This window comes from Macaca nemestrina, chromosome 5, assembly GCF_043159975.1.
Source record: "Macaca nemestrina isolate mMacNem1 chromosome 5, mMacNem.hap1, whole genome shotgun sequence".
Classification (NCBI taxonomy): Eukaryota; Metazoa; Chordata; class Mammalia; order Primates; family Cercopithecidae; genus Macaca; species Macaca nemestrina.
This window is the reverse complement of record NC_092129.1, coordinates 25,842,009-25,856,147: the sequence shown is the minus strand read 5'-3', so window position 1 is coordinate 25,856,147 and position 14,139 is coordinate 25,842,009. Positions and strand designations below refer to the sequence as shown.

At 34.5% G+C, this 14,139-nt stretch overlaps 1 protein-coding gene across 5 annotated transcripts in view; it reads left to right on the top strand.

Annotated features, from left to right (window-relative positions):
• The window catches only part of LOC105465516 (TBC1 domain family member 32), a 227,177-nt gene that overhangs the window by 73,355 nt on the left and 139,683 nt on the right, over nucleotides 1–14,139 (top strand). For all 5 annotated transcript variants that reach the window (XM_071096373.1, XM_071096370.1, XM_071096374.1 and 2 more), the window contains one exon: nucleotides 11,832–11,948. In XM_071096373.1, the coding sequence (XP_070952474.1) occupies nucleotides 11,832–11,948 (117 nt within the window). The remainder of the gene's footprint in view (nucleotides 1–11,831; nucleotides 11,949–14,139) is intronic.

The following is a 14,139-nucleotide window of genomic DNA, read 5'->3' as shown; positions in this document are numbered from 1 at the left end:
GTAATAATGTACCAGACATGTTACAAAAAATCAAATCACTGGAACAAACAAAAACCAACCAACCAACCAATCAATATAAAAATCCAAGAAATGTTTTGCCCTATAGCTTGAATCTAATAGAAAATTGTCAGGAATATTTGAAGGAAGGGCAGACAGAGAGAAGATGCTATCACTTAAAGTCACAAAATTTTAAAAAATCAGCCACCTAATGTTCTATCACAATTCAATGACTTTTTACATTTAACATATTTTCCAAAGAAAGTGACGGTTTCTAACTTTGATTGTATGGTAGCTTAGACAATTTTTGTTCAAAAGATGTCATAAAATTGCTTAAAAAGCAAAACACTCCAATGTTCAGAAGTTCCTCTTTCTGTACTAGTTTGCTCCCATAGAAAACACAAATTCTGGAAAAAAATGTAAACATCAAGTAGCTAAAAGCATTGGAATGATCAAAAATAGGCAGAAAATAGAAGGAAGTTAATGTATGGATGAATAGAGTGGTATTTCTTGAGATTCTGGATTTAACAGATTTTTGGTTAAGGTCAGAAATTTGTGCTCCACTGATAGAAATCGACAATCTAAAATGCTTGGAGAACCAAATAGAAAGCTTAGGAGTACACAGCAGGTGGAAAATTAAAGGGGATCCCTGGAAAATAGATCCACAGAGGGGACACTCCAAACTCTGTGTATATACTTTGCCCAGAAATGTGACTAATAATTCAACTATGCATGTGAACTCTACAGAAATATCAGATGCTACCTACCACAGGTGTTAGAGGTTCAGTTTGAATCTGGCCAATGTAACTGCTAATTTTTTTTTTTTTTTTTTTTTTAATGTACTCTTTGTCAGGGAGTATAATAGAATCCAGGAACTCTATGGCATATCTCACAATGTATAGGATACAATCCAAAATCACTAGACATACGAAGAAAAAGGAAATTTGATTCATACTTGAGAAGGAGGCAACTAATACAGATTGATTATGAAATGAAGAATTTAGGATTTTAAAGCAGTTGTTATAAATAGAATATAAAGGAAAATATCCTTATAATGAATAAACAAATTAGAAATCACAGTAGAGAAATAAAACTATGTAAAAGAACCAGATAGACCTTCTAGAATTAAAAAAAAACTTACATGAAATAAAAATTTCTACGTGGCCTTCACAGATTTACACAGGATAGAAAAAGTAGTGAACTTGAGTGAGAGCAATATAAATTATACAGTCTGAAGAACAGAGAATGAAATAAAAGAAAAACTTCAGTGATTTGTGAGAGCATGTCAAAATGTTTAACATGTACGTAATTGGAATATCAGAAATACATTTGACTAAATAATAGTGGAAAATCTTCAAATTTGTTGACAAGTAGAAATTTATAGATAAAAATCATACTAAATCTCAGAGAATTTATGTAGAGAATGAAAATAAAAAGGAAGCTACAGTAAGGCTCATCATAGACAAACTGCTAAAAGCCAAAGATAAAGAGAAAAGTTTGAAAGAAGTTTAGGAAAATCGCACATTCCATGTAAGAGATTAGCAGAAAAGTTTTTTCATATCTCATTACAACAGTGGAAGCCAGGAGGCAATACAGCATCTTAAATGTGCTGAATGGAAAAGTAAACAGAAGCAGTCAATTTAGAATTCTACATATAGTTAAATTTACTCCCGTAATGAAAGTGAAAGAAATTTTAAAATAAACAAAGGCTAAGAAAATATTTGTCAGCAGACCTGCCTTTCAAATAATGATAAAGAAAATTCTTCATGTTGAAAGACAGTGCTACCAGATGAATAGTTGGATGGAAACAGGGAATTGCACATAAGTAAGTGAGTATAGAAGCCTGTTATTTTTCCTTTTAACTTCTTCTAAATACATCTGATTGATTTTTTAAAACAAAATTATGACGCATACTGGGGTTTATTTTGTACTTAGAAATAAAATAGTGCATGGGATAGCTGTAGCATAAAGGACAGGGGAATTGTATAATGGTAAATCAATCTGTATGGTTCAAGTTCCTCTCATTTTATATAAAGTGGCACAATATTCCTAATGCCTTGGAAATATTTATAATTAAAATAGAAGATTACAGGGATTTTATTCAATTTGTTTGACTTTGCAATAGAAATGTCAGTATAAACTAAGGATTACTTTTAAAAAATATTTTGTATTCTGCTAATCTATACACAGAAAGACCTAGAAATGACAGCTCGTTGTAATAAACAGCCCTAGGGTCCAGCTTCTAGTCTCTAAGTCTTATTTCCTAAGGATTCTTTTTTCATTTGTAATCTCATTTGGTCTTTTAAGTTGTGGAAAGCAGTTATGTAGTTTCAATATATAACTAGGTACCTTCAGAAATTTACTTCCATTCCAGTCCCTGTCCTTCATCTTCCCTCCCTAGCTTCCTCTATGGCTGTACTGTTAAACATTCATAGACAATTGCCCTGCATAGCTATGTAAACTTGTATTAATTAAAATTAAAAATTCAGTTCCTTAATTATATTAGTCCTATCTTAAGTGGTCAATGGCCCGTGTAGCTAGTGGTTACCATATTGTGAAATTCAGATTATATAATATTTCTATCATTACAGAAAGTTCTATTGCACAGTACTTCCTTAGGAAAGCACTAAAAATTAGTGCAAAGAGGTATAGCTCATACATAAATTTTACAATTAAAAAGCCAGAATAAGGTGGAGAGGAAAGAATAAAAGAACAGGAAATGGATGGGGAAAAAAGAAAACAAATAGGAAAATAGTAGCTCTAAATGCATCCATATCAATAATTGCACTAAATGCAAATGAACTATTCTAATTAAAATACAGATTTTCAGAGTGAATAAAAAAGGAAGATACAACTATGTGCTGTCTTTAAGAAATTAACTTTAGAATTAAGATGGTGGATGGGAGGTAGGACTGGCTTGCAACTCCTGCTCAGACAGGCAAAACATTGTGTGGAGACTTACATCGTGAATGATTGCTTCAAGAACTACCACAGGAACATGCTAGGAAAGATGACAGAATCCACAGACCCTTTGAAGGAACGGGATCACTGCTGCAGGCTCACTGAGATATGGAAAAACTGTGAGTCTGCTTGCTTTCTCAACAGAGAGGCTTGTGGTCTGGGTCAAGTTCTCAGCCCTGATCACCGGCTGCCTGGAAATAGACTTGGTGCTGTTGAGGGGCAAGGTAGGAGTGAGAGCGGCCTTTAGGACTGCCAGCTGCATGAGAGCATGGTGAGGCTGGTGACTGCCAGCTTTCCCTACTTCCCTGGCGATTCGTATGACTCAGGAGAGGCAGCCATAATCCCCCTGGAAATATAACTCCACTGGACTGGGAACCACTCACCCATCTCCCACAGCAGCCACAGCAAACCTTGCCCAAGGAGAGGCGGAACTCAGACACGCCTCTCTCTGCCCCCTCCTGGTGGTCTTTTTTTACCCTCCCTGGTAGCGGAAGACAAAGGTCATAATCTCTTGGTAACTCTATGGCCCTGCCCACTGCCTGAGAATCCTGAATACTTAACCAGGTGTCCCTAGGGCAAGTTTGCATCCTCCCTATAGGATCACAGCTGATGCCCTCTTGAAATTGCCACCTCCTGGCTGGAGGCCAAGCAGCACAAAACCAGCGCACTGAACAAAAACACAACCAACGAGCCTCACAGAGTTCACTACCCTGCCACCTCCACCAGAGCAGGTACTGATATCCATAGTTGCAAGACCTGAAGATGGATCACATCAAAAGACCCTTTGCAGACACTCCCCACTAGCAGCCCAGAGCCTGGTAGCTCTGCCGGGTGGCTAGACCCAGAAGAGCAAAAACAGTTACCATAGTTCAGCTCTCAGGAAGCCCATTCCTAGGGGAAGGGGAAAACACTACATCAAGTAGTGTTGGGATAAAAGAATCTGAATAGCAGCCCTTGAATCCCACATCTTCCCTTTGACATAGTCTACTCAAACGAGAAGGAACCAGAAAACGATTCTGGTAATGTGACAAAACACGTTTCTTTAACACCCCAAAAGATCATAGCAGCTCATCAACAATGGATCCAAACCAAGACAAAATCTCTGAATTGCCAGAAAAAGAATCCAGAAGGTTGATTCCTAAGCTAATCAAGGAGCACCAGAGAAAAATGTAGTCCAACTTAAGGAAATAAAAAACATGATACAGGATATGAAATGAAAAATTTTCAGTGAAATAGAGAGCACAAATTAAGAACAATAACCTGCTCCTGAGTGATCATTGGACCAACAATGATATCAAGATGGAAATTAAAAAATTTTTGAACCAAATGATAATAGTGACACAACCTATCAAAACCTCTAGGATACAGCAAAAGCAGGGCTAAGAGGAAAGTTTATAGCATTAAATGCCTACATCAAAACACCTGAAAGAGCACAAATATACAATCTAGTGTCACACCTGATGGAACTAGAGAAACGAATAATCCAAAACCAAACCTGGCAGGAAAAAAGAAATAATGAACACTAAGCTGAGAATCAAATAAAAAACTCAACCTGTTTTACAATAGCTGCAAAAATAAATAAATAAATAGAATACTTAGGAATATACCTAACCAAAGACATGAAAGACCTCTACAGGGAAAACTACAAAACGCTGCTGAAAGAAATCAGATAACACAAACAAATGGAAAGACATTTCATGTTCATGGATGGGTAGAATTAATATTGTGAAAATGACTATACTGCCCAAAGCAATTTACAGATTCGATGCAATTCCCATCAAAATACCACCATAATTCTTCACAGAACTAGAACAAACAATCCTGAAATATATTTGTAGCCAACAAAGAGCCCACATAGCCAAAGCAAGACTAAGCAAAAAGAACAAATCTGGAGGCATCACATTACCCAACTTCAAATTATTCTACAAGGCTACGGCATGGTACTGGTATAAAAATAGGCACATAGACCAATGTAACAAAAATAGAGAACTCAGAAATAAAGCCAAATACAGCCAACTGATCTTCGACAACGCAAACAAAAACAAAGTGAGGAAAGTATACCCTGTCCAAAAAATAGTGCCGGGTTAATTAGCAAGCCATATGTAGAAGAATAAAACTGGATCCTCATTTCTCACCTTATAGAAAAATCAACTCAAGATCAATCAAAGACATAAATCTAAGATCTGAAACCATAAGGATTCTAGAAGATAACATCAGAAAAACCAGACCCCTCTAGACATTAGCTTAGGTAAAGACTTTATGACTAGGAATTCAAAAGCAAATGCAACAAAAACAAAGATAAATAGATGGGACTTAATTAAATTAAAAAGCTTCTGCCCAGCAAAAGAAATAATCGGCAGAGTAAACAGACAACCCACAGAGTGGGAGAAAATCTTCACAATCTATGCATCTGACAAAAGACTAATATCCAGAATCTGCAAAGCACTCAAACAAATCAGCAAGAAAAACACAAACAACCCTATCACTAACGACGTGAATAGACAATTCTCAAAAGAAGATATACAAGTGGGCAACAAGCATATGGAAAAATGTGCAATATCACTAGTTATTAGGGAAATGCAAATCAAAACCACAATGTGATACCACCTTATTCCTGCAAGAATGGCCATTAAAAAAAAAAAAAAAAAAGATATTGGCGTGGATGCAGTGAAAAGGGAACACTTTTACACTGTCAGTGAGGATGTAAACTAGTATAACCACTATGGAAAACAGCGTGGAGATTCCTTAAGGAACTAAAAGTAGATCTACCATTTGATCCTGTGATCCCAGTACTAGGTATCTACCCAGAGGAAAAGAAGTCATTATACAAAAAAAGATACTTGCAAATACATGTTCATAGCAGCACAATTTGCAATTGCAAAAATATGGAACTGCCCACATGCACATCAATCAATGAGTAGATAAAGAAAATATGGTATATATATGTACACACACACACACACACACCCCATGGGATACTACAAAGCCATAAAGAGATCAGCCAGTTGATCTTTGATAAAGCAAACAAAAGCATAAGGTGAGGAAAGCACACCCTATTCAAAAACTGGTGCTGGGATAATTAGCAAGCCACATGTAGAAGAATGAAACTGGATCCTCATCTTTCACCTTATGCAAAAATCAACTCCAGCAACATCCAGCAACCTGGATGGAATTGGAGACTATTATTCTAAGTGAAATATTTAGGAATGGAAAAGCAAACATTGTATGTTCTCACTCATATGTGTGAGCTAAGCTATGAGGACACAAAGGCATAAGAATGGTACATCAGTCTTTGGGGACTCAGGAGAAAGGGTTGGGGGTGGTGAGGGATAAGAGACTACACACTGGGTACAGTGTACACTACTCAGGTGATGGTGCACCAAAGTCTCAGCAATCACCACTAAGAGAACTTATTCATGTAACCAGACACTATCTGTTCCTCAAAAACCTATTGAAATAAAAATAAATTAAATAACTAAAAGCACCATACAATCTGTTTCCCCAAAACCTATTGAAATAAAAATAAATTAAAGAACTAAAAACAGCACACAAGTGGCAAATATATATGCGCACGTGTGTGTATGTATATATATGTGTGTGTGTGTGTGTATATATATATGTCAGATTTCAATAACATTTACCAGTAAAAAAGAAATTAACTTTATTTTTTCTGTGGACACTTAGATAATAAAATAAATATGTTCTGATTCATTTTATTTACAGGTAGCTTAACATCACCTAAGTTGCAGGTTGTTGATAACGATCTCTACTGAACTATAATTAGAAACAAAATGAAATTACATTTTAGGTGGTAGGAAAATGTAGTTAACCAGTGTTAAAGATGATAATATATTTATCATAATTTTTAGCATGTCGAACTGTGGTAATTTATAAAAGTATATGGCAGAATGTTTGGCATATAGTAGGCACTCAATAAATGGTAGAAAGTATTATCAGCGTTGGTATGTTTAATTAGTCATGATGCATAGTGTGGATATGAAAGCAAAACTATTAAATAATATTTTTTATAATTGGTTATGCTCAGAGGATGATCGAGAATCAATTCAGTATTTTGAAACTTGTTTACTAAAATAACAGCATTTATTATGCCGTTCCTGTATGAACTTGTTTTAGCCCATTTTCATACTACTATGAAGAACTACCTGAGACTGGGTAATTTATAAAGAAAAGAGGTTTAATTGACTCATAGTTCCACTTGTCTGGGGAGGCCTCAGGAAACTTACATTCTGGGAGGAAGGCGAAGGGGAAGCAAGGCACACATCTTACATGGCTGCTGGAGAGACAGTGAGTGAAGGGGAACTGCCAAACACATTTAAACCATGAGATCTCGGGAGAACTCACTATCATGGGAACAGCATGGGGGAACTGCACCCATGATCCAGTCAGCTCCCACCAGGTCCCTTCTTTGGCATGTAGGGATTACAATTTGAGGTGAGATTCGGGTGGGGACAAACAGCCAAACCATATCAGAACTCCACCACTGGGTAACCAAATAGTAGGTGAAGGTAGTGCCTCTTTTTCATGAATTATCCCAACTAATATATTTTTTTTTAAATGATGGAATTAGAATGTCACCATTTGCAGTCTGCAAGAATTAACTGAGCCACATTAACATCACTAAAATAGAAATGGTTAAACCTTATTAATGTGCCCTCTAATGAAAGAATAAACCACCATCTCTAGTCTTACCAAGGTATCTAACTTGATCAAGCCTTTGGATTCAGCTGCCAGTTTGCAGAATAGGGAAACTGCATATATCCAAAGGATGGAAGAACAGGCTGAACTGCTGCCTGACTGTGTACTTTCTAAAATCCAGACTGCTTAAAACTTTACAGGTCAAATGGCCTGAGCTTGTCAACAGACGAAATGAAAAGAAAGGAGAGGGAGAAGATGAATGCCTGTAGATTAAAAGAAGTTTTAAATGACACATCAAGTCTTGAAAATTGGAAAGACAAAATTATAGTGTCTGGATATGTACACCTGAGAAGTAAAACCACAAGAAAATCTTTGAAAGTGATTATTGTAAAGGTCAGGATACTGGGTGTTATGGAGGGATGGCAGGGGAGATAATTGTAGGCGCAGAGAAGGCTCTCTGGGGCAGGTGGCAGAGTTCTAGAAGAAATTCACTTTGAAGATAAAGATAAGTTGGATGGAAAAAAAAATATATAGAGAAGCAATATACATTAGAAAACTGACATGGCCACATTTAGTGTCAGAGATAAAGAAAAAGAAAAACTATCAGATTAAGAGACACATTTTATAATGATAATATGAATATGGTCAAAACACCAGAAAGATATAATCATAAATCAGTATGATCCTAATAAAATATTTAAAATATATGTAGTATTGAAATAGAATTTAAGGAAGAAATAGGCAAATCTGCTATCAGAGTTGAAGATTTTAACATTTCTCTTAGCAATTGATAGAACAGATCAAGAGCTCTCGAATTATGTGATATGAATACCACTATTAACCACTTGATATTTATACAATATTATACTTGGCGACTGCAGAATATGCATTCTTTTCAGGAACACATGGCATGTCCTCAAAGATAGACCATGTTGGGCTAAATACAAGTCTAAATAAATTTAAGATAATTGGAATAATATGAAGTATATTCTATAACCACAATGAAATTAATTAAAAATCAAGAATTAGAAACTAGAAAAAAAGATATTTGGAAATTAAGCCACGTACTTACAAATAACTTGTAGCTCAAAGAAGTCACAAGGGAAATTAGGAAGTATTTCAAATTGGATGCAAATAAAAATACATCAGAATTTGTGGTTATAGTTGAAGCAGTCCTAAGAGGGATATTTTTAACTGTAATATTTATATTAGAAAATAAGAAAGATCTAAAATTATTGACTCAAGTTTCCACTCAAAGGGAGTAGAAAAAGAAGAGCAAATTACACCCAAAACCAATGCAACAAGGGAAATAATAAACATTAGAGCAGAAATCAGTGAAACAGAACAAACTAAAGAGAAGTAACAAATCCAAATGTGATTTTTGGAAATGATTATTAAGAGTGATAAAAATTTTTTATCACTATTCAGTCTTCCCTCTCCCCTTCTTGTCCATACTACTTTAAAGAATAGAATACTTCATACACATAGTGTTCACTGACTTTTCCTTTACTCCTAAGGCATGTATTCCCTGAACACTAACCTTTTGAGTAACTATTTGATCATACTGTCTATTGGACATGTTTTCAATACATCTGTGTTCTAATAGGTGTAATGTATCTCTGACAGTCTTACAACTTCCAAATTCTAATTTGTTTCTTTATTCCCTTATATTGTCTACCCTCAAAACCATTTTTTCTTTAGAACCTTCTATTTAAAATGTAAAATTTAATCCCCACTACTTTTCTGAAAATACTTTGCCCCCTTTTTTTTTTCGCTATAGGATAGAGATAGAGCTCATTAACAGCACATCTCTGCCTGCCGGCCTGCCTGCCTGCTACTTATACAGACTTACCTCTCACCTCTCTCTACATTGCTGAAGAGTGTCATCCTTATATCACCCCATTGCTCTCCATATTGTACTAACATCAGAACATTTAGGCACTATTTTAAGTTATTTAATAGTGTATTTTGTCCTGCACTACACTATGAGTCCTTGAGGGCAGGGACCATGCCTTTATTCATATTTTTATTGTTAGCATTTGGCACAATTACTGATAAGCAGCTGACACTAAAATATTTTTAGTGAATAAATAAGTGAATAGAAGATCAATATCAACCTGAAAGATTTTAATTTAAAAGAAAACTTCTTGACTTGGAGAATTAATTTTATACTTTAGTCTTAAAAATATATCAAACTTTGACTTTTCATTAGTTTCCTTATCATTATTGCATAAAGTCTCATTCTTCTATTCAAAACATTGATGACACAGATTTATGTTTTGTGCTACTATAAATTTTAAGATAATTAATGTCTGATATTAGCGACATCTTACAATGTGTGTTTGTGGGAGCCAACAATTACATTCTATATATTTTTTATTCCAGAAATGCTTAATACATCACAATTTTGCAGTAAGCTAACATCTTTTAAAATGCCCAATGTGTGAGAAATGAATGTATTTCTTCTAGAAACAAGCTGCTGAAATCTTCTCAACCTTCTTTAAAATTCTGTTCAGGTTGTTTTAGTTTGAATACAGTTGTTGAATTATTTTTACCTAAAGTTTTACTTGATTTGCTTAGAGTAGCATGTCACACCTTACCTTTATTTGATTGTATGTGGTCCACATCATTTTATTTCTTACGTAAAGAGAAGTTCCATAATCGTGAACTGAATTCTTCATGCATAAATAATATAAAAATGCTCAATATACTATTGCTATATGTGATTTATAAAGATTATATTTCTTTCTCTACCTAAATAGACGTTTTAAAGGCTTTTTTGTAATCTTTTATGATTATGGTAGAAAAGATTCTGTAAACATAAAATAAAGGATTTATTCTTGATAGAATCCAAATATTGCTGGATTAATATTAAGGACATTAAAACATGTTTGCAGATTTAAATTACAAAGCATTATTACCTTGTATTTTTTGGTTCATCTATATTCCCAGGATAAACTAGATTGGATTAAAAATAAATCTGTAATGAAATCTGTTTTATTAATCATCTTTCTAGTTAATACATGGTGATTAGAGAAGTTCATACAATAGTTTCCTAGGTGAACCCTCCAATTTTTCTGCAGTTCATTTTATGTATAATTAATAGACATATTTCTCAAACATTCTTTCCTTGGCAATTTTTTTCTTCCTTTTCTATAGTGCATACTATAGTGAAAATGTAAAGCAGAAAACTTTACAGTTATAAGTGAGTACAATTAATATAATGCAAGCAAAAGATATAAGTATTGGCAGAATATAGGGCTTCTGGATGTGAATGGAGTTAATTGGAAAGTCTTCAGAAAAGACGTGACATATTTTGAAAGCATATCAAGTGGGCTAATGAGTAAGTGGAGGGCAGGAGAAGTGTGTTACTAGGACAAAAAAGTACGTATAGGTGGCAGTCAGTTGAAGGAGACCACAGGCATATTTGATTGACTGAAGTGGCGACTTCATGCTGAGGAATACTAGGAAATGAGGCTTTTGAGACTATGAAGAGTAGAAGCGTGTCAATTTGAGAAGTGCCTTGAAAGCCATGCTAAGGAGTTTAGATTTAATGCTTAGTGATGGGCAACCACAGCATGCTTTTGAACTAGGGAGCACAAGAATGAATGTGCCTGAGAAAAATATTCTAGTTGTGTTTAATAAGATGCAATGAGAGTGAAGAGCTTAAATATTTCATGGAGAGATTGGTAAAATTGCACCAGCAAGTGAGTTAGCTTTGATAGGAAAAGCCATGGCTTTTAAAAATTAGCTATCATATTTAGGTTAGTTGGATTTTCAGTGAATGTAGTTAAAAGATAGCCTCATGGTCTGAGGGCAAAAATATATAGAATTTATTATCTTGCCCCAGAGTCCGTAAGTATTATTCTCTTGCATTTTTTTACGTGTTGGATATGACAGTGCAAAGAATGAGAAAGATGGATTATTGAATTTTTGTCAGAACCAAACTTTTAAGAGATACATGATATTTTAAAGCATATTCCAAATTTCATATATGTATGTAATGGTTGTTACGTCATGCGTTGTCAGCTTATAGATTATTGCTGTGCATGTTAACTGTACTTATCATATATGTAACATATTTCCAACTTATGGGAATTAGGTATATTTAAAAATTAGCCCTCAAAGTCATACAGATACGAAACTTCATTAATAACTCTCCATGGATGTGGTTGACAAAAAAGAATCATTTAAATGCTTGTTTTCTTTCTCTCTAGTCTTTTTTAGCACTGGTGAACTTGTTATCCTATCCTGCTATTTATGAGCTGATAAAGAATCAAGATCCTCCTAATAAAACAGAATATTCTCTTCGTGAAGTCCCAACATGTGTTATTGTAAGTCATTTTCTTTAAATCTTTCTCTTTTATAAATGCTACTGTTTGAGATTGGTAGTAAAAATGCAATTTGACCAAAAAGAGAAAAAAGAAGCATTATGTAATGGCATTTAAGGGCTGATTTGATTAATCATGCATGAATTATATCAACTTTTGAATTTTCTGTGCATGGAATCTTTGATCCAGGTCACCTAACATTCCCAACACCTATCAGAATTCGAGGCTAACTCCAACCAGGAAGGAGACTTGGCATAGATAGAAGTATACTTTTGAGTGATTTTTAGATGGCTCATTACATTATTAGTCAAACCAGTGATGCTCCTTCATTGGCTAGGATTAGTAGGAATAAATTGTCTCCACGGTGTCCACTACATTTCCTGCTTATATTTTAATGAACTACATATTATTGCCCCATGAGGGCAGTATATACAAATTTATTTAATCTGAGACCTAGGTTGTACTAATATTCACAGTTAAGTAACTTGTTTTAATCATTAAGGGATATTTAGTTCCTTATCTTTGGGTACATTTATGAATTAACCCAGAAATATATGTGTATATGCATATAAGGGTTAGTAAAGACTTACTTGATATTGAAATTTATTATTGGTCACTCTTTTTCATTTTCTGGTCACTTCATCCTATGTGATATTGTTTTTATAAACATAGTTTTGCCCTTTCGAATACGTTTAAACCTGTTAACCCTAAATACTTAGAGTTTTAAAAATTTCATCTACTTTGGGAAACTTTTAATAGCTTATATGATGTGAAATACAAAGATGGGTACTTCTGTCATTTAACATTAACTTAGATTCTCTTATCTTCTTTTTCTTGAAGTTTTCCAATTGTATTTTGTGCTTACTTGTATGTTGGCACTTCGACATACAAGTCTACCTGTTGAGTACAGGTAGACCTCAGAATTATTGCAGGTTCATTTCCATACCACAGCAATAACATGAATATTGCAATAAAGGAAGTCACACAAATTTTTTGTTTTCCCATGTAAAAGTTATGTCTACACTATACTTTAGTCTAATGTGTGCAGTAGAAATATGTCTAAAAAATGTTTATTGCTTAATTAAAAGTACTTTATCGATAAAAATGCTAATGAACATCTGAGCCTTCAGTGAGTTGTAATCTGTTTTGCTGGTGGAGAATCTTACCTCACTGTCGATGGCAGCTGACTGATCAGTGTGTTGGTTGTTATGGGCTGGGGTGCCTCTGGCAATTTCTGAAAATAAGAGAACAGTGAAGTTCACTGCATCAATTGACTCCTTTCATGAAAGATTTCTCTGAAGTATTTGATGCTTTTTGATAGCATTTTACCCACCGTAGAACTTCTTTTAGAATTGAAGCCAATCCTCTCATCCCACTCACTGCTTTATCAACTAAGTTTATGCAATATTTTAAGTCCTTTGTTGTTATTTCAACAATGTTCACAGCATGTTCTACAGGAGTGGATTCCATCTTTGCTCATCCATAAGAAACAACTCAACTCATCTGTTTGATTTTGATCTTAAGATTGCAGTGATTCAGTCACATCTTCAGGCTCCACTTTTAATTCTAGTTTTCCTGCTATTTCCACCACGTCTGCAGTTACTTGTTCTACTGAAGTACTGAACTTCTTTAAGTCATCCATTAGGGTTAGAATCAGCGTCTTCCAAATTTCTTTTAATGTTGATATTTTGACCTCTTTTCATGAATCACAGATGTGGCATCTTAATGGTGAATCCTTTCCAGAAGGTTTTCAATTTACTTTGCCCAGATCTGTCAGAGGAATCACTATTTATGGCAACTATAGCTTTACAAAATATATTTCTTAAATATTTGAAAGTCAAAATTACTCCTTGATTTATGGGCTACAGAATGGATGTTATCTTAGCAGGCACAAAAACAATACTAATCTCCTTAAACATCTCCATCAGAGCTCTTGGATGACCTGTTGCATTGTCAATGAGCAGTAGTATTTTGAAAGGAATCTTTTTACTGAGCAGTAATTTTCAATGGTAGGCTTAAAATATGCGGTAAACCCATGCAGTCACATATGTACTGTCATTTACTTTATTTTTCCATTTATATAGCATAGGCAGAGTAGATTTTCCAGTGCTCCAGGATTTTTGGAATGGTAAATGGGCATTGACTTCTGCTTAAAGTCACCATCTGCATTAGCTCTTAAGAAGAGAGTTAGCCT